The sequence below is a fragment of the Pteropus medius genome, unplaced genomic scaffold (assembly GCF_902729225.1).
Source record: "Pteropus medius unplaced genomic scaffold, Ma_sr-lr_union100, whole genome shotgun sequence".
NCBI lineage: Eukaryota > Metazoa > Chordata > Mammalia > Chiroptera > Pteropodidae > Pteropus > Pteropus medius.
The window spans coordinates 1,933,245-1,956,000 of NW_024344377.1; the positions used below are offsets into that span (position 1 = coordinate 1,933,245).

Here is a 22,756-nt window from a genome sequence, read left to right on the forward strand (position 1 = left end):
ATAAAATTATAACATTTACAGAGACATTAATGATTTCTATGATCCTGGGGGTCTTTATAATTCTCGATTCTATTCTAAGATATGGTTAATGATTTTGGACCAACGTGATATTTTAGGCTGGATGTGTTAGATGAAATAAGTAAGTAAGGTTTCTCAAATTGTCATCCAAGATTATTCGGTGTCTATAACAGTAAATTCTTCACGATAATTTACCTAAAATTCTGTGAATGGACTTTATTTGCCCACCCTATGAATGACTTTAAGTTAAAAATGGTTCTTCGTAATTATATAACTGATCATTTAGAAAGGAAGGAAATAATCTATTAAGTATGTTTTGAGGTCACAAAGTGTAGATACTCCTGAAAACTGCTACATTAACCTTCCACTGAGTCCTTCGCTGCAGAAACACACACAATGCTGATGGTTTCGAGGGCATAGGATGTATATACTACCAGAACTCCTGCTGCTGCACAGTTGAGGGGGAAAGGTTGTCTTTAAACTTGAAGCATTTAAGTCATTTGTGATGAATTTTCCATCAGGCAGAAAAAAAGGAATGATTACTAAAGATCACACCCCTGGGATAAATATGAGGTTATAGCTAACTTCTTATTTCTCTCAGGGGTGTAATGAAGCAGACTTTTACGATTAAGGTTTTCAGGCATTGAAAAATGTTTACTGGAAAAATATAATAGCTTTAGTTGGAGACATGATCAATCAGAGACAGCTTAATGACTTTATTAAAGCTGTGTATTTATTATGAACTGTTTTGAGGATTTGTTTGACTCAAGGCGTATCAACTTAAAAAAGAATGTTGCAAAATAAAGCCAGTGGTATGTTTCTAAAGGTCCAGATCCTGAATAATTCTAATGAGGCAAATCTTCATAAACAGGAACCTGTGAGCTCATAATGATACAGGACGTTGCTGGTACACCTTAGGTGTTCATACTTAATGTCTGGTTTTAGCTTGGGAATTTTAACAGAAAAAAAAAATCTTGAGATTAAGCTTCTAACCTTGGCTTTTCCCATAGTTGGCCTTAAGTATCTCAATTTTTCTGTCTCCCCCAACCCTTTTTTAAAGATTAAAATGAAATTGGGTACTACTGAGGGAGGTCTGAGGCCTTTCTAGTTTTAAAATTTCCTGATTCTTGATTTTTAAGGAATATAGTTTGACATAATTTAGTTAAATTCAATGAATATTCAGTAATTACTTCTCAAGAACTTAATCCACACAAAGAGTTCCACGTAAACACAGCGAACGCAAAGGAACGATGTGTGATACGCGCCAGCTCCTGGGCGGCTCCCACGCCGGGATTATGGAGGAGGGGTGGGGAGCTGGCACGTGAACACACAGCTCCCACAGACCCACAGACGGGCCTGAGGTCTAGAACAGATCTCCGTGGAAACCCAGCTCTCCCTCAGAGACGCCACCCTTACCCATCCAGCGAACATAGCTTTCCCTCTTGTACTGTCTGAGGTGCTTTTCTTCATAGCATTTGCCATACTTTGAGACGATATGTTTCCATATGATTATTTCCTTAAAGTCGTCTCCCCTTCTGCTAGAGGTCCCTGAGAACAGAAACGAGCAGCGTCGTCGTTCATCATGGCCTGCCCGTGACCTTAGCACCAAGTCCCGCAGGTGGTTGGTATTTAATAATTGCCTGTTGGCTTGCAGGAACAGAGCGCAGGGGGCGATTCTGCCGGGGCATGGGGACAGTTGGTGGAAAGTGAAGCAGGGTCCAAGAAAGTCTTGGTAAAGAAAGAGCAGGGAGCATTTAGTTTGGGTTCAGAAGTGCAGTAGGAGTTTAGACCGAATGAGTAGTCAGCTCGAGGAGAACAGCCTGGGCTTCAGCGGGGGTGCCCTAGGGGAGTGTGCTGGAGGCAGCAAGGTGGGCTGGAAGAAGAGCTTGTGTCACACACGCAAGATACGTGAGATCTTTAACCAAGGAGCAAGAGGTCTGTGAATCCACGTGCACATTGTGGATATAGACTGAGAAACCATGTGAGTACAGTATTGTTATTTTACAAACATATATAGGTTTATTGTGATTAGTAAAATCTAAACTCAGTTTAAAAGCATTAACGAATTTGTAGTGGCTTTTTATTCTTGTGTAATTTTTCATCAGCTGTAACTAAAATTACATCACTGTCTTATAATTTTTTTTTTTACTTAAAAAAGGGGTCATCCTACTTTAGATATTGGGGAGCCAGAAAGGGGTTTAAACAGAGAATGTACACAGTGAGTTCTCTCTGATGGCGGCAGGAAGATGGGTTCACAAGGGAGAACTCAGAACCAGCCCCCCACTGCCCAGGTAAGGGTGGTTTCATCTACGGTAGTGACAGGGCCGGTGATTCTTCTAAGTGCTGTTTTCCACGTAATAGCCTAAAAAAGCAAACCCCTCAACTGACTCTTCTTACCGAAATGGCAAAGGCCAAATTTAATGTGCACACGTACACGAATATTCGTTTAAATGTTTAATCTTTGACAGATATTAAAGACGCTCTAGATTTCACTTTTCATTTTCTCTTTTATTTTCTTTGTCTTTACCTTTCATTCTGTTTCTTTTTTCATTTCTTTTTTTCCTCTTCATCCTTTTCAACTTATGACCCTTCAGTTTGAAATTAAATTTGGACTGTAAGTTGACTCCCTGAATCTTTTCTTTACAAGCTTTCTTTGTATTTTCCAGAAGAAAAGAGATTAACCCAGGGTTTCCAAAATAAAAGCAAAGATTGTGATTAAAACTGAATTAGAATCTTTATTTTCTGTTATTTGCTAATAGTAAAATAAATAGCCTAGTCTTAAGGAAGCTTTAGAGTAAGTCCAGAGTCTTTGCGAACCCTTGGATTTTAATTAAAGAAACACAGAATACCATCACTTTTGTTAGTCAGTGGGAAAAATATGTATTTTTAAGTTTTTAAAGTTTAGCCTAGCCGCACATGGAGTACATCTGTTGGCTCTCAGAATTTGGGGAGCACAAATGGATTCAGATGTTTAGGCCCTTTGTCTCCCTGGTCTCGGCTCACCTCACCAACCGAGCATGGCACAATCCAAACACAGTTTCTGAAAACAGAGCAGCTAGAGTTACTGCTCAAGCGCTCTCTTGGGGACTGATAAGTCGCTCTCTGTTTATGTAATGAAATCTGGGAGCAAAGGGTCTGCCGTTGTACTTCGCGGATGGGATTCCACTGGTTTTGTCTTTCAGGGGAAAGACTGGATTTAATAAGCCCTTATTCTTACTTGCTTTCTCTGAGGCACATCCCACTCTAATGGATTGTTTTGAACTATTTTTGTTTATGCAGTATTAGAGCTTTTCTTTAAGCATTTGGCTTTGGTAAAATCTGTGGATTTATCGTGGAAAAATGGGATACTGATATCAACTTTACCTGATAAAAGACTTAACTGTCTAGCTAATCTTTCCCTTTTGTTCAGTACTACTGGTGTTCACCATGTGGGGGGGTGTGTGTGTGTGCGTGCGTGTGTGTGCGTGCGTGTGCGTGTGTTTAAATAATACTGTCTTTTTAGTGTCCTTACATTTTAATTTAACTAGAACTTTCAAAACAAAAACTGCTGCTTTATCCTTTTCTCAAATGTTCACAAAATCCTTCGTATTTCTCAAAATATTTATAAAGTATTCTTGAGAGAGAAATCTCATAAAGATCTTTGCTTCAGGACCGGAGTTCAAAGGAAACTCTGTTTGGTTTTAATTTGAAAACTGTAAAAACAAAATACCCTCAAAATGGCAGGGTGTGAATTGGTGACTTTATTGAGACCGGCCAGGCCCATCCCCAGATGTTTCCAGTTAAAAAGCCAAGACTGCAAGCTTGGGTGAATATCATGTGGGAGCCTTTCCTTACTTTTCTCTGATTTTCTTTTTTTTTTTCCTGAGAAAAGTAACAGTCTCAAATGCTTTAACTTTAATTAAATAACTTCTCATTTGCATATTATTTACACTTATACAGAAAAATGTAACATTCACAGAGAATTCTTACATGTCAGATTTGCAGACATATGTAGTCCTGAGGATGTAGGAGTTCACATGTCTTTTTATAAAGGCCAAAAAATAAAAAGATTTAAAAAAGATGTTAAATCTCTTTCAAAATTAAAAGTCATGTATTTCTGGACTTACTATAATCAAAGAGCGGACCTTTTAAAACTGAATTTCTTTGAAAAGGGGTGGTTCGTAATTTCAGTGCCTTCTTTAGAATTGTTATTAGGAAATTTTCCATTATAATGTAAATAATAAACCTTTCTTTCATTTTTGATCAGTTGTACAATCAGTTGCATAAAAATTACTTCTGTGGGGATCTAGGAAGATATAATAAGATAAAAGAAACCAGAACATCATTTTAAAACCATGAGTTTCATAGTATTTCTCTAGCTCATACTAGGTTACAATAGGATCCATTCATGAACTTGAAAGTTGCTTCCCATATATCATTCTGTATTAAGAAGAAAGATACTACTGGAAATAAATTGGAATTTATGGAAATTGGCATTCGTTCAGAGAAAAGATGGAGTTACTCTTTATAACTAACCTGACATTAACGTTTTGAATGTAAAGCTAAGGATGCATTTATTTTTGAAACTTCCACAAACTGTAGACACAGGACCACATACTGATCTGTAGAGTTGAAACAGTTGTTTCTCATTTCATTTCCTATTTGGTGAAGTTTTTATGGACACGTATTTGGGAGCCCAGGAGGGAGACAGCTATGTAGGTCTTGGAGCTGTATTTGCTTTTGGTAAGTGCCTAATTTTTTTTTCCAAACATGGTGCTGCTCCGACTTGAAGACTCATTTTTTTGCAGAAGGGACTCTTCTGAGGACTCTCCAGAGAAGGCTGGTGGTTTCACCTTCATGTTCCACCAGCATCTTGTCTATGGTTCTTGTCTCCCTTCTCGGCGTCATGGCATACTGGTCTTCTGCCGCGGCTCCCTTGTGCTTCCCTGGCCGCTTGTGCCCACCGCCCTGCGTCTACCAGTGTCTATGAGTCCTTGGAGCAAAACTTCCTCCCTCCCCCGGTAGATAACGAGTGCCTCACAAGGCTCATTTCTTCTTTTTATCCTTGGTTCCAAGCAGAGTCCTCGTGCGAATTGAACTGAGTGTGATTTTTAAGATTTTTGGAAGTTACTTAAATACTTTAAAGAACTGTGAATATTTAAAAATTTAGATATAGAAAGAATAGGAATCAGGAGTCTAGTTCTGAGTTTATCAGTACCATTACATGATCTTACTGTTCTGTCTGTACAATGGACATGTCTATTTTCATTACTTTTTTAAGCTCAGAGCATTAACGCAGATGATACACAGAATTGTTATAGGGACTATGTTCTTAACAAATGCAGGGCCAATTCATTGTTATTGTCACCGCCAAAACGACGCTGCTAAACTCTGAACAGAGGAAGAGACCTTTTCTCAAGTCGCATTTCTCCCTCTTTAAAAATGAAATAGTAAAAAAAGCTGTGCTTTTCTTTAAAAGAAAGTATATTCCAGTGAAATATTTTCAGCTTTGAGGAACAAAAACCTAAATTTGCGTGAACCAGTTATATTCTACCCTTCTTTAGTATGAGAACCCCCCTTTTTAAATTTCAGTAACTTTTTTTTTAAATGCCATTATATATTTTTTTCACAGTATATATACATAATTTTAACATTTTATTTTTTAATTTTTTCCCCTCCCCCCTTCCCTATCCCTTCTGGTAACCACTAGTCCATTGTCCATGTCCATGAGTCAGTCTCTGTTTGTCCTGTTCATTCGTTGCTTTTAGGTTTATAGCCCACATATGTGATATCATGTGATTTTCAACCTTTTCTGTCTGGCTTATTTCACTTAGTATGATTATTTCAAGGTCCATCCATGTTGTTGCAAATGGCAGTATTTCATCTCTTCTTATGGCTGAGTAATATTCCATTGTATATATGCACCACAGCTTCTTTAGCCGATCATCTATCGTAGGACACTTCGGTTGCTTCCATGTTCTGGCCACTGTGAATAATGCTGCTGTGAACATCGGTGTGCAAATATCTTTTTAGATATGGATTTTCAAGTCTTTGGGGTAGATACCCAGTAGAGGGATTGCTGGATCACATGGTAGATCAATTCTTAGTTTTTTGAGGAACCTCCATACTGTTTTCCATAGTGGCTGCACCAATTTGCAGTCCTACCAGCAGTGTATGAGGGTTCCTATTTCTTCACATCCTCTCCAACATTTGTTATTACTTGTCCTGTTGATTATAGTTATGGTAACAGGTGTGAGATGGGATCTCATTGTGGTTTTGATTTGCATTTCCCTACTAGCTAGTGATGTTGAGCATCTTTTCTTATATGCGTTGGCCATTTATATGTCCTCTAGGGAGAAGTGTCTGTTCAGGTCCTCTGCCCATTTTTTGATTGAATCATTTGGTTTTCTGTTGTTATTGAGTCATATGAGTTCTTTGTATATTTTGGATATTAGACCCTTACCGGAGGTGTCGCTTGCAAATATATTTTCCCATTCGGATGGTCGTCTCTTTACCTTGTTGACGGTTTCTTTTGCTGTGCAGAAGCTTTTTAGTTTGATGTAGTCCCATTCATTTATTTTTGCTTTACTTTCCTTACCTTGGAGGTCAAATTCATAAAATCCTCTTTAAGCCCAAGGTCTTTGAGTTCAGTTCCTATGTTTTCTTCTATGCATTTTATTGTTTCAGATTTTATATTCAGATCCTTAATCCATTTTGAGTTAATTTTGGTGTGTGGTGATAGACAACAGTCTAGTTTCATTCTTCTGCAGGCGGCTTTCCAGTTTTCCCAGCACCACTTATTGAAGAGGCTTTCCTTTCTCCAGTGTATATTTTTGTCGGTTTTGTCAAAAATTATTTGCCCATATAAATATGGGTTTATTTCTGGACTCTCGATTCTGTTCCACTGGTCCGTGTGTCTGTTTTTCTGCCAATACCATGCCGTTTTGATTACTGTCGCTTTGTAGTATAATTTGAAGTCGGGGCGGAGTGATGCCTCCAGCCTCATTCTTTTTTCTCAAGATGGCTTTGGCAATTCGGGTCTTTTGTGCTTCCATATAAATCTGATGATTTTTTGTTCCATTTCTTTAAAAAAAAAATTCAGTAACTCTTATACATCCTGTCATGATAACGTCTTTATACTTTTTTAGTATTTGATGATAATTTACTGAATCCCTAAAGGTTGGGAACTATTCTTATACAATAAAAATATGGTGGAGTTGTATCATAAATACGAGTTCAGCAAATACTGATTAGTTCATGTGCGCCACGAGAGCGAAATAAAATAACACCCACAGTGTTTAGAGAAGGAGGTGGGAAGCTCATGGGTGGTGTGTACTGGGCTCACCGTTCATTCATCTAGCAGTTATTTACTGAGCCGGCTTTGGGATACGTCAGAACAAATCAGACTAAAACTACCCCGATTTCTACGTCGTAGCAAAGAGTTTCCTGTGCAACGATTAAGTAAGTCAGTAGAGTGTTGGAAGGTGATAAGTCCTGTGGAAGAAAAGTAGTAGGTAGGCTTCATTGAGAAGATGACATTTGAGCAAAAACTTAAAGTGGATGACAGAGTTGGCCATGGAAGTATCTGTAAGACCAGAAGAGAGAACAAGTCGGTGAGAAACCTTGAGGCGAGAACAGCCCAGCGTGTTCCAGGAGCAGCAAGGAAGCCGGTGTGGCAGGGTGGATGATGGCGAGGGGGAAGTGTCTTAGAAGACAGGCCAGAAGGGTGACGGGTGCCGTGTCACTCAGGGCCTCATGGGCTGTGTCACGCTCTGGCTTTTACTCTCACTCAGATAGGAAATTGGCAGTGTCAACAAGTGTTTCATTGACGTGATTGCCAGAGTGGTTGCCGGGGCTGGGAGAGCGAGGGAGTGGGGGTGCCTGCCGCGGGGTGGGTGCAGGCCGGCTCTTTAGAATGATGAAAACGGTGTGGAATTATGTGGTGGTATCGCTCGCACAACCTGCGAATACCCTGAACACAACTGAATGGTACCCTTTAAGAGGGTAAATTTTATGGTACGTGAATCACATCTCTAAAAAGATTACCCAAAAAATTAATTGCCAAGGTTTGCTTGAACCGTTTTTTGCCTCTCCTCCATCTACTAACTTTTGCCTTTGAAAATCCAGATTTCTAACTAGTTGTACTTTAACTGAGGGGAGTCGCTTAGTGTTGTTAGTTGTATTTTCATTAGAAGTAAAGGATGTCATTTTATTTGAAAGTCTCCTTACTGAAATTGTTAATGATTGTGGAATCGAACATTAGCAGATGCTCACCCTTTTATAGGCACTTTAGACACCTGTGAAATGATAGAGCGTGTTTTTAACCTCTGCCTACCGAAATGGATGTAATTTTTAGGCTGAGTTTTGACTATCATATTTTGCTAAACCAGGATATTCTCCATATAATTTATTTTGTGATTCTTTTATAGGGCAGAAAATTAGATCAATAGGATGGATAATGGTCTTCAGATTATGGTCTAAAGCATGCAAGTGAAAAAAATGCCTGTTCATTCCAGTGACCAAAAACCAAAACTGGATGATCTCTTCCAGAAGAAGCAGTTAATTTTAATAGAAATAGAGCAGGAAATGTATTTAGCTGGGTTTTTTTCCCCCCCAGCGTTTTAGATTTAACTGTGGCATTTCCTTGAATTTCATTCTGTGACAGCCTAGTAAAGTTGATTGAAATATTATAACCATATTTTAGTTTCTTCTCTGTTCTTGGGAGAGTGGGAGGTGCCGTATAATTTGGGTTTTACAGATAGTCTAAGTGGTTTTCTTTAAAGAAAACAAAACCGTTGAGCGCCACAGTCATACACTGAGCGAAACATCCACTCTTCTATGGCAATTCAAAATACAGAGGCACCCAGCTTGTTCTTGTTTTGCCCTCCGGTTCTAAAACAGTTTGTAAGCAGCCACAGAAGTTAGAACGGTTGGCGATGTTCTGCATCCTAGTTTGCTAAACTTAGTTCCCTTTGAGGACTTTGAATGGCGTGATTATCTCTCACCAGAAATTAGTAATGAAAAGTATGCATTCTCTGTTTTTAGGCTTTTTAGAAGATAACTTTTACCTTTCCTAGGCATCTTACCTTGAACCATGTCACCCAGTCTTGCAGACGGCGCCCTGCGTGGTAAGGGTTCGCTGGGATGCTGTCCTTGTTGGGTTGTTTTTTGGAGATGGCATGGTAGGAATCTAGAGTTTATCTTCTAAAATTGTAGATCAGATTGAAAGAATGCTCCAAAAAGTTGTAAGTTAAGCCCAATGAGACTGCTTATATTTTCATAGTTTTGAGTAATTAAGAAATCTGTGGAAACTTAGACTTCTTATTTACAAAAAGTCAAGCACCCTAGGAACTAATCTGCTTTTACCTCATTGCTCCAATATGAGTGAATGTACTTAGAGGTTGATTAAATATTTTTTGTTTCCAAACATGGGAAAGTATGTCCAAATCCTTAAGTAATTACACTTTTAATACAGGCAGTTCTCATTTTCTTACACTGGCTGAAGAGGCAGGGTGCCTTACACACTGTGTTTTTCATTTGTGTGGTGGCGACTTTAAATTGAGCTTTAAGCACTTTAGTCACTTAACTCTCAACCAGCTCCGCTTAGAAAGCATAAGATTTCAAAGTGGTTTATTACATAAAACTCTGCATTCTTTGATGGCTTGACAGAATATTCGAAGCATTGAAATAAGCATATACTTAGGAGAAAAATAATGTTTTAACCTAATCTAAAAATCTGATTTCGACGATGAATAGGAGTTAAAATGTGTACATTTATGGCTTTTCCATGAGAATAAACTATTTAAGGAGTGAAAAATAGAATATCTGACCCATTGTTAGGAGTAAGTATTGCCTTAAAAGAACATTGTGAAAATTTAGGAACTTTGGACAGTTGTACATGATCACAATTAGTGTATTCTTAGGTGTACTTCATCCAGGTCTGACACTCCCAGTAGACGGAATTATCTAGAGGCACTCACTGTTCTGTCTGTCTGTTTCCAGCGTCTAGTACCTGTCCTGTAGTGAGGATTCAGTTAATGCTCATTGACTGAAAGTTTTTGATTCATTAGTGTCACTGTTAAATCCAGATACTGGGTCCATGTGGCTGTTGATGGATCTGCATATCTGCATGAAATAGGTCTGCTTCAACCTTCAAGAATCAAAGTGGATACCTAATTGCTCCCCACCCCCAGCCCCCTAAATATTTGATCTGTGCATGTTAGCCAGTCAGAACTCAGTTTCACCTTAAATTAGAAAATGGTGTCATTTGTATGTTTTGGGAGTTTTTTTGTTTAGCTTAAGATGATACATATATTTTCTTTTTACTAGATATTCTTGGGATTCTCTTTATGTTCTGCCATTACGATAGAGAAGATACGTCATTCTAATTTTATTACTGTTTCCTTGTTCATATTGGTAATATTTTTGTATGCTAAATACAGGATTCTAGACTAAGCAAGAAGAGCCAGAAAATTTGACAAATAAAGAGCAATGAGGGGGTTTAGACCCACTAGGTACTAAAATATAATATAAAGCTTTAATAGTTAAAACTATGTGGCACTGGTACATGAGTAGACAGATCAGTATAACAACAGATAGAAGGTCTAGAAAGAGATATAAGTATATGTGGACATTTAGTAAATTATCAAAAAGACATTTTAAATCAGTGGGGGAAATGACGGTTATTCAAAAAATCATGTCGAGACCATTTGGTAAACATCTGAAAGAAATTAGGTTGGATCCTACCTTACACCAAAATAAATTCCAGATGGAGCATAAATGTAAATGTAAAATTATGAAACCATAAAAGTACTAGAAAAAAACATGAAAATGTTTTTATAATCTTTGAGTGATAGTGGCCTTTTTAATTATATTGGAAAACCCAGAGGCCATTTAAAAAAAAATGATAAATCTTACCACTTACCAGATTTCCACTTGGCAAAAGAACATGGCATACAGAGTCAAAATACAGATAAACTAGGAAAATCCAACATATTTTACAAACTAAGGGTTAATTTCCTTATTATATAATTTTTTAATTAGTAAGAAAAGACCAGAAATCTAACAACACAATGGGCCAACTTTATGGAAAAGGAAATACAAATTCTTTTAAACATATGAAAAGATCATAATGTAAATTAATACCACAATGAACTGCCATGTCTCAGGCTGGCAAAAATCAAAAGTTTTGATAGTGCACTGTGTTGGTAAGAATGTAGGGAAATTAGCACTTGATGTATAACATTGCTAATGGAAAAATAAAATAGCATGACTTCTTTAGAAAATAGTTTTGTGCTATAAAACTTAAAATGCTTGTACCCAACAATACCAGTTCAAGGGATTTATCCTAGACAGAATCACAGATGATATATGTACGAGAATATTTGTTTTTTCCCACATGGTTGTAGTATTTCCAAGTTCTAGATAGTCCAAATCTATGCCCAAATTTGTTTTCCAGTCTTTTTCACGAATTCAGCCATTCTAGTGGGTATTCTGTGGTATCTTATTATGGTTTTAATTTGTATTTCTGGTAACTGATGTTGGATATCTTTCCATGTGCTTATTAGATAGTCATGTATCTTTGGCAAAGTGTTTGTCTTTTGGCTTTTTTAAAAATTGGATTGTTGATTATTATCGAGTTGTTAAATTCTTTACATGTTTTGGATACAAATCTGTTTTCTCTTATATGTTTTGTTAATATTTTCATCCAGTCTTTCTTTGGCTTATTCTCCTAATCATTTTTTGAAGACATTATGTTATTTTGATGAAGTCCAGTTCATCTTTTTTTTTTTTTTTATGGTTAATGCTTTTTGTGTACTAAGAAATCTTTGTATACACCAAGAAAATTTACTCCTTTTTTTTCCCCAGAAGTTTTGTATCTTTAGCTTTTTATATTTAGACTTTTTAACCCCCATCAGATTTTCAGAATGATCTATAACTGAAAAGAGGGAGAGGGGCAAGATTTAGAACCACCGATTTAGACTGCTGTGTAGTTAGTTGTTCAGATTTGTTAATAATATGGACAGCTTCACACAATTCTGTCTCTCTCCCCCATTACAGCAGTTTCTGAATTAATGGAGAAAATGACATTGCTTTTGATAAGATGATGTCAGTGGAACACCTGGCTTTATTATACTTCCAGTGTAAATTGTTAATTTAAATAATCTCGTGTTATGAATTTTAATGATAGATGAGTCTGTGGACCACCTGGAGCTGCCCCCGGCAGTGACCTTCATTGCTCTCGGGCAGTCAGGCATCAGCAATTCCGTAAATACTCCAGAAAATCAGAGTCCTAGGCCTGGCTTCTGGTCTTCATCCTGTCATAGTTTCTCTCTCAGCCGCAGGCCTTCTCATTTCATCTAGAATAAAGTCCAAAACCTGATATTTGAGGCTCCACAGAATCTGATTCCAACTCGCCTTTCCATTTCCGCAGTGCCCTGCTATTTCCTGTTCCGCGTAGTTGTGCTAGGCCCAGCCCTGTCTTTTTTTTCATGCTGTAACCCTCATCTAGATTGTTCTCATTTCTTTTCGTCCTGCCCTAGACTTGGTCCAGTCAGTCTGTAAAGTTCCCCAATAAAACTCCACATCCTCCCTGAACTCTCTGCCAGCCTCGCAAGCAAGAATTAATTTGAGCACATTTTACTTAGTGTCTTCATTTGCTTACGGACTTCTGAACGCTTTGAACACTGGGAGGACATGTGCTCCTTTTATATCCGAGTGATGCTTCACGTAGCTGCTGGCACAGAGCAGGCTGGTTATAGAGTGGCTCTCTCATGGAAAGCTCTAGAACAGCGTGAAGCCCTTCAGCAGCAGTATTCTTTGTCGTGGGTTTTGCACTAGATAGTGGTTTTCAGACTTTAAGGTTGAAGTCCATTTGCCGTTTGTGAAAGCAGTTTTGGTGGTTTAAGAGCATCATTTAAAAAAAAATGGAATAAAGTAGAATAGAAAATAAAGGATTATATAACGGGTAAGCATTCGGTAGTAAACATTTGTTTCTGGTTTACGTTTTCATGTATGTTTACTAGGTTATGATATACTGTGTTTTAGTAAAAAAATTGAAAGACTATGTTAGATTTTAACCTCTATAATGAATTTTGAATTATAAAATTTAGAGAAAAGTCATTTTGAATTTTATCTAACTTGGATATTTCTGAAAATTTTCACTAAACGATTTCACATAATTTGTATCATCTTTTGTTAGTTGTCTACTGAATTACCCTTAGGTGAATGATTTTTTTCTTCAGCATTTATTGTATAATCTTTGTTTTAGATTTGGAGCACATAATTGGCTTATAAATATATAAATCATTTTTTTCCTAAAACAGAACGAAGAAACTTTAGAGAGTTATTATCAGATGGGTCTCTGAAATTTCTGTAATATTTTTTAAACTTCTCTTTATTTACATTTATTAGTATAGATTGCTCATGGAAGTATGTTGACAAGATAGTACTTTTTATATTAGAATGGAATGAATATTATCTACTGAGTCTGCAAATTTAAAAAATTGTGACTAAGAGTCGTGAAGTTTCATTTTGGAAAATCAGTTCACTTGATATATGTATATTCTAATGCTCTCATATGTGGAAAGAAATTCCCCTTTGTTATTAACTAGCATTTAAAAGACAACTTGATTTCGAATCTGGGTATTCTGGGCAGTCAACTCAGCAAGAATCATATGTTAAATATTTCTTCTAAAAGAGAGTAGAAACTCACATCTTCCAGATCAACACAGGCATCCCAGATGGTGATGTGTTACTTTGGAAGAGCTTTTGAATCAAATGTGCATTCTTGAGATGGGAAAGTAGTTGCTAATAGAGTCATTTGGTATTTATAGGAAAACTGTTTTCTGGTTAACTTCATTTAAATTTGTGATTAAAACCTTTCCTGGAGCTCTGGAGCCTTGTAACTAGGAAGGTCCTATGTAGGTAATGCTTGTGCCTTTTTTCTTCACGTCTCTTTAGGGTCATTATAGGCCTTCCGATTTGCTGTGTCCTGAGACGTATGTCTGGGTGCCCATCGAGCAGTGCCTGCCTTCTCTCGAGAACTCCAAGTACTGCCGCTTCAACCAGGACCCGGAAGCAGGTACGTTTGGAGCGGAGCTTGGCCGGAAGTCGTTGGCTTTGTTTTTAGAATTCATGTGGCTGTGGCTCCCGACATGGTCCAGGTAACTTTTTAAGTATTGGGGGATGGAGAGAGAGAGAGAGCGAGAGAGAGAGAAAGAGAGAGAGAGAGAGAAAAGGGACCACATGCACATAACACAGTTTTGCAAATAAATGCAGAAACCTCATTTCTGCATTTTGAATTTTATCTAACTTTGATATTTCTGCAAATTTTCACTAAATGATTTTACGTAATTTGTACCATCCTTTATTGGTTGTGTTTGTGCTACTTACTGATCAAGCTTCTCTCACTAGACTAGTTTTTACATCATTCTTTGAGGGCTGACACTATTATCCATTACTTTTAGAGCCGTCGCAGTACATAAAAATTGTTCACTAGATTGTTTAGCCAATAAGATAGAAATGTTGACCAGTTGGACTGAGTTAGTTGTAAAGTGATTTCAGGGGTTGAGTTTTGTGACAGTACTTTCTGGTCATTTCCCTTTGGATACAATGTGCACTAGCTGTCTGTACAGACACTAAAGCACAGCTCTGAATTAGACTTCCTCCATTTTGATCCTGGCTCTATCATCAGCTGGTAAGGGCATTTTAATAATCTCCTTGGCCTCAGATTCTTGGCTTTCAAGATTAAAATAATAATAGAACCTACCATATTGAGCCGTAATGAGGATTGAAATAAGATGAACATGCTGAGATTAAACCCCCTATTATTGTGTTGGTGATTGTTACACAAATTAGGATGCTACCTCCCCATGTATGCCACAGGCTTTCGTTGGCATTCGTCTTCATTTGCTCTCATCCCTCTCTCTAAACAAATGTGCAGCTCCGTTCACCTCCCTTGGCCTGGGTACCACTGGCAGTATACAGAAGCCCTCCTCCGCACACATAGCCTTCGGCATCCTCACTGCTCCACTGCGGCTTTGTCAGTCAGGCGAGGGCTGTGATGCTCCCCGTGCTCTTGGGATGGTTGCGTTAAGCTGCCTTCCCCTGGGTGCTCTGATGCGGGCCTCGCTGACCTCTCAGTCCTCACCAGGAGATGCCGACGCACACTTCTTAAGATACGAACATTTTCCTACTAGCCACCTGCAGTCTGAGTTTGGCGAAAAAGAAGGAAAGAGAGCTGCAAAGGCTGGGGGAGAGGGAGGGAGTAAATGGAAAAATCAAATTGGAAGACAAGGTGGGGGCAGGAAAGAAATGCAGTAATTTCTTCTGTTCTAAGATGTCCCCATAAATCAACATTTTTTTCTTATATAAAAATTTGGTTCACGTACCATCGTACTTTGTAAACTTCAGCTGTTACGAAATCAAGAGCGGGCACTTCTCACACATTATACCTTAGAATCTGATGACGAGTGGCCGTAGGGGCCCAGCTGACTCATGCGCCAGGCTCTCTGAGAATTTCTAGATATTTAGGTTTCATAGAACAACTGGGGAATTGTAGTTCCCACACCTTAAATTATTAATCAGAATCTCATCATTTTGTTCTAAGTGAGGTTACACCTCATTGATCAAACAAGTTGCTTAAAACAAACATATTGAATTTGACAATTGGTTTTGGAGTCAGGTTCAAAGCCAGAGGAAATAGTAATTTAGAGGAAAGCATATACTTACTCATCCTCTCCTCAAAAGATATTTCTCCTTTTAGCTTTTCTCAAGCTCAGGTCAGAGCTAGTGCCTTATGCTGAGAACTTTGAATATCTTACTGCATTATTTCATGTCACATATAAAAATTTACCCTTGTAAGTTCCTTCCAACTGAATAATACTGTAATCTAAATTGGTTTCTGACTCTCAGACTCAGACATAATTTCATCTTCCCTTTTTCTTGTTCTATTTTAAAGGTCCCTTCTCTTTTTAAGTAATACTTGGATGTTAATGCAGTCGCAGGCTCTCTCTGTTTTATAAAGTTGAAAAGGTATCTGAGTAATTTCCATGCACTGAATGGACATTCAAGTAAAGATTCGTTCATGTTAATAGATTTTTAATTTATTTCCCAAAGTAAGAACTATTAAGCATCTCATGGCAAAGAAAATTTAAAACCTCATATTGACTGTTTTTTGTCAAGTGTGTATTATACCCAGTGAGTGATGAATACATAGCATGTTCTTTTCCTGTAACCTACTTAGTTACATTTCTTATGGTAGTACTTTTAGCTCTTAATTTTCATGGTTTAGAAATCATTTACAAAAATCAAAGGGGTAAATTTCTTTGAAAATAGTGCTTCGAAGTGTTAAAAACAAAATTCAACTGAGTAAATTTTAAAGATTTTACTGGCTTTATTTGACGATTCATGAATCGGGCAGCATCCCATCTAGCAAGCGGAAAGGAACTCTGAAGAGCGGTACAAAATGAAAGACTTTTATAGGCAGAGGAGGCAAGACAAGGAAGTATTACCCGTAAAGAGCTTATTGTTTGAGGCAAGGTCACTTTCTTTAGGAGATGGCAAGGGTCTGTCAGGCAGATGACCTCACTAGTGCTTACCAGATAACTCCAGACTGATTCCATTCCTGGGTTAGGCTGAAACTGTAAGTAAGTTAGGTAGTAAGTCTAGGTTTGCTGGCGCGTGGCTTAGCATAAGTGACTCCATTTGAGACCTGTTGTCTCATTTTTAACAGAAGAAAATGAAGATCCTTTTCCATGAGCTAAATTTTGGAACTTTCAAGAGAATACTACACTTCTATCAGTATTGAATATCACAGTCCAGACACTATTTGAAATCAGACTTACATCCTGTGGTTTTAGGAAATTAAAATGCAGTTCCATGCTGGAATGTATCGCGCATGCTGTGAACATGGTCATGTGAGATTTAAATGGAATCTGTGAGAAACTGTTCTGTTCTCTGACCCAAACTCTCACTCAAAATACAGAGCTTAATATGGGCAGTATTGTTAGTCTGGATGATGCTTTTTTCACTACATCTAGTTTCTTCTCTCAGCTGCTCAGTAGTTAACTCTGCAGAAGGCACAGCTGATCACCATAGGCCTCTGTGAAACAAAGTTGGGCTACAAGGTGCATCAATGGCCGCTTGTAAGAGGAGTTCCATTTTCCGCATTCTGAATTGCTGTAAGCCTCTAGAAATCCCATTCTTCTCTGCCCTCAAGCCCACCCTCCCCCCAAATGCACATACTCACATACATTTTGGAGGTTTGGGTTCTATGGTTATTTCTCAACTAGGAAGTCTGCATAACAATGCAAACCATTGTATTTACTGGGTAAGGTACTGTGGGATGTGTGGCCGCCAAACTGAAGTAACTTGGAAAATTCTAAAGCAAGCATTTTGTTCATAAGTAGGTTTTTTGTTTTTCAATTCAGGACCTCTGCCTACTCTAAAGAAAAGATATCAGAATTTTCTCGTGATTTTTTTTAAGTACAAGTCTGTTAGATTGCTTTTAAATTGATAGATATGTATAGATTTTTAAAATTCTATATCACAGTTACATCTTATGTTTTTTGTTTAAATTATTTAAAAAAAAATTTACTGGGAATACTAGTAGAAAATTTGTCCAAATGCATCAAACTGTTACTAAGAGGGAAATTAAAATGACACATACTCTCATCACACAGCAATAATCATTGTTAATATTTTTATGCTCCTGATTTTTTTTTTGTGCATATATCTGTGTGTATTTTTTAAAAAACGGAATAGGAATTAACACTTTGCACTTTTGTTGTTTTTGCTTATTAATACTTCGTAGTGTTTTACTTTAGTAAGGTGAACTACTTGACCATTAGTTTAGCCATTCGGGAGATGCCACCACTTATGTAACAAGGCAGCGTGTCTGCTGTCAACATTTTACAAGCGTCATTGAGAGAGTAAACCAGATGTTTGGGGTTGGTTTTAGAGCCATGGTAAACTATGATTTGTTTTGACTCTTAATGTTGGACAAATCTTGTATTTATTCTTAGTGGTAAAATCCTTTAGTTCCAGATTTACAAAATATTAAGTTTATTGACCGTATACTGTTTCTGAAGCACATCATATGTTTTCCCCATGTAACCTCAGTTTATCCTTAGAACTTAATTGAATGTTTCATCATTGGCCCCTCAGATATTATTTATTGAAAAAAATCACAGCTAGTATTTGTTTTTAATCAGATTTAAAATAATTTTAATTCTAATACTGCTCTATGATTTCTATAATTACTTATTTTCAGTATTTATTTAAAATAAGGAGCGAATTAGAATAACCTTTATTTCTATTTCTACTTAAAATTGCAGTAGTATGATTTTACCGCACACTAGTCTGGACATTAGCTCTCTTTTCTGTATGTACTTTGAAATGTTTGTAAGAAGTTCCCTAATTTGTCTTTAATGTAACTAAGTCGTGAATTACTAGTTAAGGACATTGAATATAAACTTATTGAAAAAATAACACCTGGTTTTGGCTCAGTGCTTTAAGCCATTACCCAGACGAGAGAATTTCTGGGTACCTTAACTCTTTGCTGTTGTCACTGAAAATCTGAACACGGTCGGAAGTGTTTCCTGGTCTGAGCCTCTGAAACTCCTGGGGCTCCATCCGTGCTGCTTTACGTCGTTTCGTTTGGCTCTGTTCTTCTCTCTTTACTCCATTCTGCTTTCTTGCTGGCGTGGTTCCCTGGCATTTCCCCCCATACTTCCGTGTTTTCTGTTGCATTTGCCCACAGGAAAAGCAAGCCCCACTCTGACCGTGCCTTTGTGTGCGAAATAACTAGGTTCAGAAAGAGCTCCGTCCTGTATAAATGAAGTACTGTGCGTGTACATAAAGTTAAACCCAGAGTTTCATGAAATACTGTTTATCCTCTAGATGTGATGCACTCCATGTTCTTTACTAGTCCGTCAAAAAGAAATGGCTGTCTTGACCCATAAACTGATTTTACAACCTACTAAAAGATCACAACCCCAGTGTTAAAAACCCTGGTTTATCTCAACTTTTAAAGATATATACATATATGTTAGGTTTCCATATTCGTGGGCACGTAGGTATTAACTACTGAAAGTTAAGGTTTTGGTGCTCATGAGCACGGTTTTTGTTTGCCGGAAAGGCAACTCTGTGGTTCACTTGAATTTCAGTAATTATTATTCAGTTCATTAAAGTAACAGTCTGTTAAAGAAACATCTGCTTCTTTAGACATTTGAATTCAGATTACAAATCTTATTTTCAGTGTACAACCTTGCAGTAATTTTAAGGGGTTTTTGAATAATGTTTGATTGCATTTACAAATTACTAATGAAATTTCTTTGAACATTTTAAGCTTCTTTTATAAATGGAGTGTACTCAATTTCTCTTTTAATTCAATTGTCCAACAAAGTACTCTTATAAATCTAATAAATTTATAGATGTAATGAACTTAAATTTTTACCAAGTATGAAATCACAAGTCTAAATCAGTTATTTAATTACATATTTCCTGTTGGAGACAGAAATTATTGTTTCCCAAGAAAATTTCCAAAAGTCTACTAAACAGCTACTGCAGCTGATAAGTGAATTTTAGCAAGGTCATAGAAGGTACAGTTAATATACAAAAGTCAGCTGTATTTTTACATACTAGCAACAAACAATTGGAAAATAAATTTTTAAATCCACTTACAGTAGCATAAGAGAGCATATAGTTCGTAGAAATATGTTTATCCAGACCACCACACTGGAGACTACAAAGCATTGCTTGGAGACCTAATCAGTGGAGAGATCGACCATGTTCATGAACTGAGGACTTAGTATTGTTAAGACGACAAATGAAATCATGAGTATGATCTGTTGTTATTCTAATGGTCCAGTTCCGTCAGACATTATAGGTACAGAAATAGCAAGTATGCTCAGATTCCTTGATACCATTATTAATACCATGGTATTTATTCTCAAACATTTTCCTTCTTAATTTAGTTTTTCCAGTTTGAAGGACACACTGAAGCCTATTTACAGTGCCTTATCTATGACTCCATATCTCAAAGAGGTAGTCACATAGCCCATGACCAAGTTTTCACTCACCTAGTTCCTCGGTCTGCTCGCTGAAGTTTGCATCCCGTAAGCCCCAAAGGTTATGTCTTGACTGGCATTTGCATTGCATTTAGTTCTTAAGATAGGTCCTCGGTTCCCGTCTCACTCTACAGATCTTTTGACTTGACAGAATCCTGCACTGTGATATTTTAAAGATCACTCAAACTAAGAGTTGAATTTTAGGTATCTTTTATAGCATTCTCTGATTATTCATTCATGACCTCTGAAATCAGTCTATTAACTTTATTTATACTTAATACTTAATCGTTACTGTTACTGAATAGCAGGTAACTGGAGCATGAACACCAAGTAACATTATATTATGGTTTAAACCGGAAACCTAAGGACAAAGGTTCCAGCTCAGCCACACACGCGCTTTGTGACCTTAGGCAGGTCACGAGCCTCTCAGCCTCAGTGTCGTTGTCTGTGAAGTTGGAAATTCAGACTCCATCAAGTTAAGATCGTAATCTGCTTTAAGACTTTAAGAGTTTTTGTGAGGATCAAACTGCTTAAAAGCTAGAACGCATTATACAAATGTCAGATATATGATTCTGAAGCACCCACGTTATCTTCCATAACTGCGCCAAATTTCACTACACGCGGCCCTTCATTCCCTCTCTCGTCCTCACTATTGTGATCAGATTTTTAATGTTTTAGTTTCAGGTGAGGGCAAGTAGTTTTAAGACAGTGTTTTCCAAACTCTCGACTGTGGTCCCGTATAAGAAGTGCATTCTGCACTGTGACACAGTACACATTTTCATGTGTACCTGCTCACAAACACACAAACAGCTGAAACAAATGTGCCAAACGGTACTCATCGTCACTCGTGTGATGCACCCTAGTGAATTTGTTGTAGTTTTTTATTTTTTAAGAAATGCTGGTCATGATCCATGACATTGCTCTTATAACCACTACCACCTACAATTAGAAGAACACTAGTCTGGGAGAGCTGAGAGACGGGGTGGGGACAGGTGGCGGACTGGATCTCACTCCAGCTCTGCCACTGCTTCCGCTTTGGTAGATGGAGTGGTGGGAGCAGTAATTGCTGTGATTAATAATTGTTGGTCTAAGCATTGTACTAAATGCTTATCCTGCATCATCTTATTTCATCCTCACAGTGAACTCCATTGCTCTTCCATCTGAATCAGAATTCGTGAGACAAACCATGGCTAAGAACTAGAAAGGGGTTGAGACGGGGAAGGGTGTATTAGGTATTCCTGTCATGGAAGGACCTATACAAATTACTGAGTTGACGTCCGACCGTGGTGGTGATCGTGAGCCCTTTGCCAGCTGGTGGGTGTTGTGTGTATGTCATGGGCCCTGGGGAGCAGAGGCCAGACAAGAGACTGTGCTGACACAGCCAGGTTACTGTCTTCACTGGGCAAGTTTGAATGACCATATGACCCTAGACAGCTTCAGTGGAGGGCTCCAGGTCAGATATCGTGAGAGTATTTGATGAAATTTGGGTGTTTGAAGTAAATAATGGGCTCACTTACCAAAAGCCTATCAAAAGCCTGAGGAAGGTTTTGGCCGTAGGCAAGAACTGGGCTGTAGCCAAGTCATAAATTGTACAGTAGGTCCTGGAGTAATATTGTTTCGTTATAATGTTGGTGAGAAAAAAAATTAATTCCTGTCCAGGGCCACTGCCTCTGTGCAATTTGCATGTCCTCTCCACGCCTGTGTGGGTTTCCTCCGGGGACTCCAGTTTCCTCCCACGTCCCAAAGATGCGCACATTAGGTGAATTGGCGTGTCTGAATTCACCCAGTCTCAATGGGAGGGTGTGCACCCCGGGTCCAGGTTTGGTCTCAGCTTGTGCCTGGGGATGCTGGGAGAGACTCTGGCTCTCCTTGACCCTGAACTGGAATAAGTGAGTTGGAAAAGAATGATCTTACTCATTTTTATTAATCTTTCTTAAATGTGTGTGTAGCTCACATTTATTTCAGTGTTTCATATTAGAGGCATCTTGGGTCTTTATTTCGAAGTTTGATAATGTTTTTATGACCAGAAATGTGCTGTAGGAACTTACCTCTTGTTTATATCAATTAGCCTGTGGTGAAGTTGGTTTTGTTGTATGTCATTTCGCTTAAAGCTGCAGTTTCCAAGAACCTGTCGATGACATTGAGCGAGGACTCACTGTACTGGATAACAGCATTTGTACGTTTCTGGGCTTCCCTTGGCTGTTGCTAACAGGCCTCTCCTCTCTCTCGTAATTCTGGTGACACTGGTAACCGACATATCCATTTCGCACATGGTTTTCACGGTGTATTTTATTCTTATGTATCACACATATGGGCTTTGGGTAAGAAATGTCACTTCTAAATTGGTGAGGTGACAAATTGGTTCTTTTCCTTCTCTGCTATATTAGATTTAAACCTGTAGCTCAGATTTTTATGTTCTTTTTATAAAGGAGTCTACTATCAATCTTGGTCAAGATTAACGCTACTGATTACATTTTACTGGGTCTCATTTTATAAGTTTATTGATCAAGTATTTCAAAGATTATGTCCCTAACTAGATAGTTAACTGAAAAGTGTCCCAAACTAAACAAAATACATACAGTATCACTTTATCACGTATATTTTAGCAAGCTAAGCAATCATATGCCTTGTTTTAAAAATTACTCTTTGCTTTTGTTTTGTTTGTAATGTAACTATCTTTGTCTACC

The 22,756-nt window shown here is 37.8% G+C and overlaps 1 protein-coding gene across 7 annotated transcripts in view; it reads left to right on the plus strand.

Moving 5' to 3' along the window:
- ATE1 (arginyltransferase 1) overlaps positions 1 to 22,756 on the plus strand; it is a 201,465-nt gene that overhangs the window by 85,759 nt on the left and 92,950 nt on the right. For all 7 annotated transcript variants that reach the window (XM_039870810.1, XM_039870815.1, XM_039870814.1 and 4 more), the window contains one exon: positions 13,960 to 14,080. In XM_039870810.1, the coding sequence (XP_039726744.1) occupies positions 13,960 to 14,080 (121 nt within the window). The remainder of the gene's footprint in view (positions 1 to 13,959; positions 14,081 to 22,756) is intronic.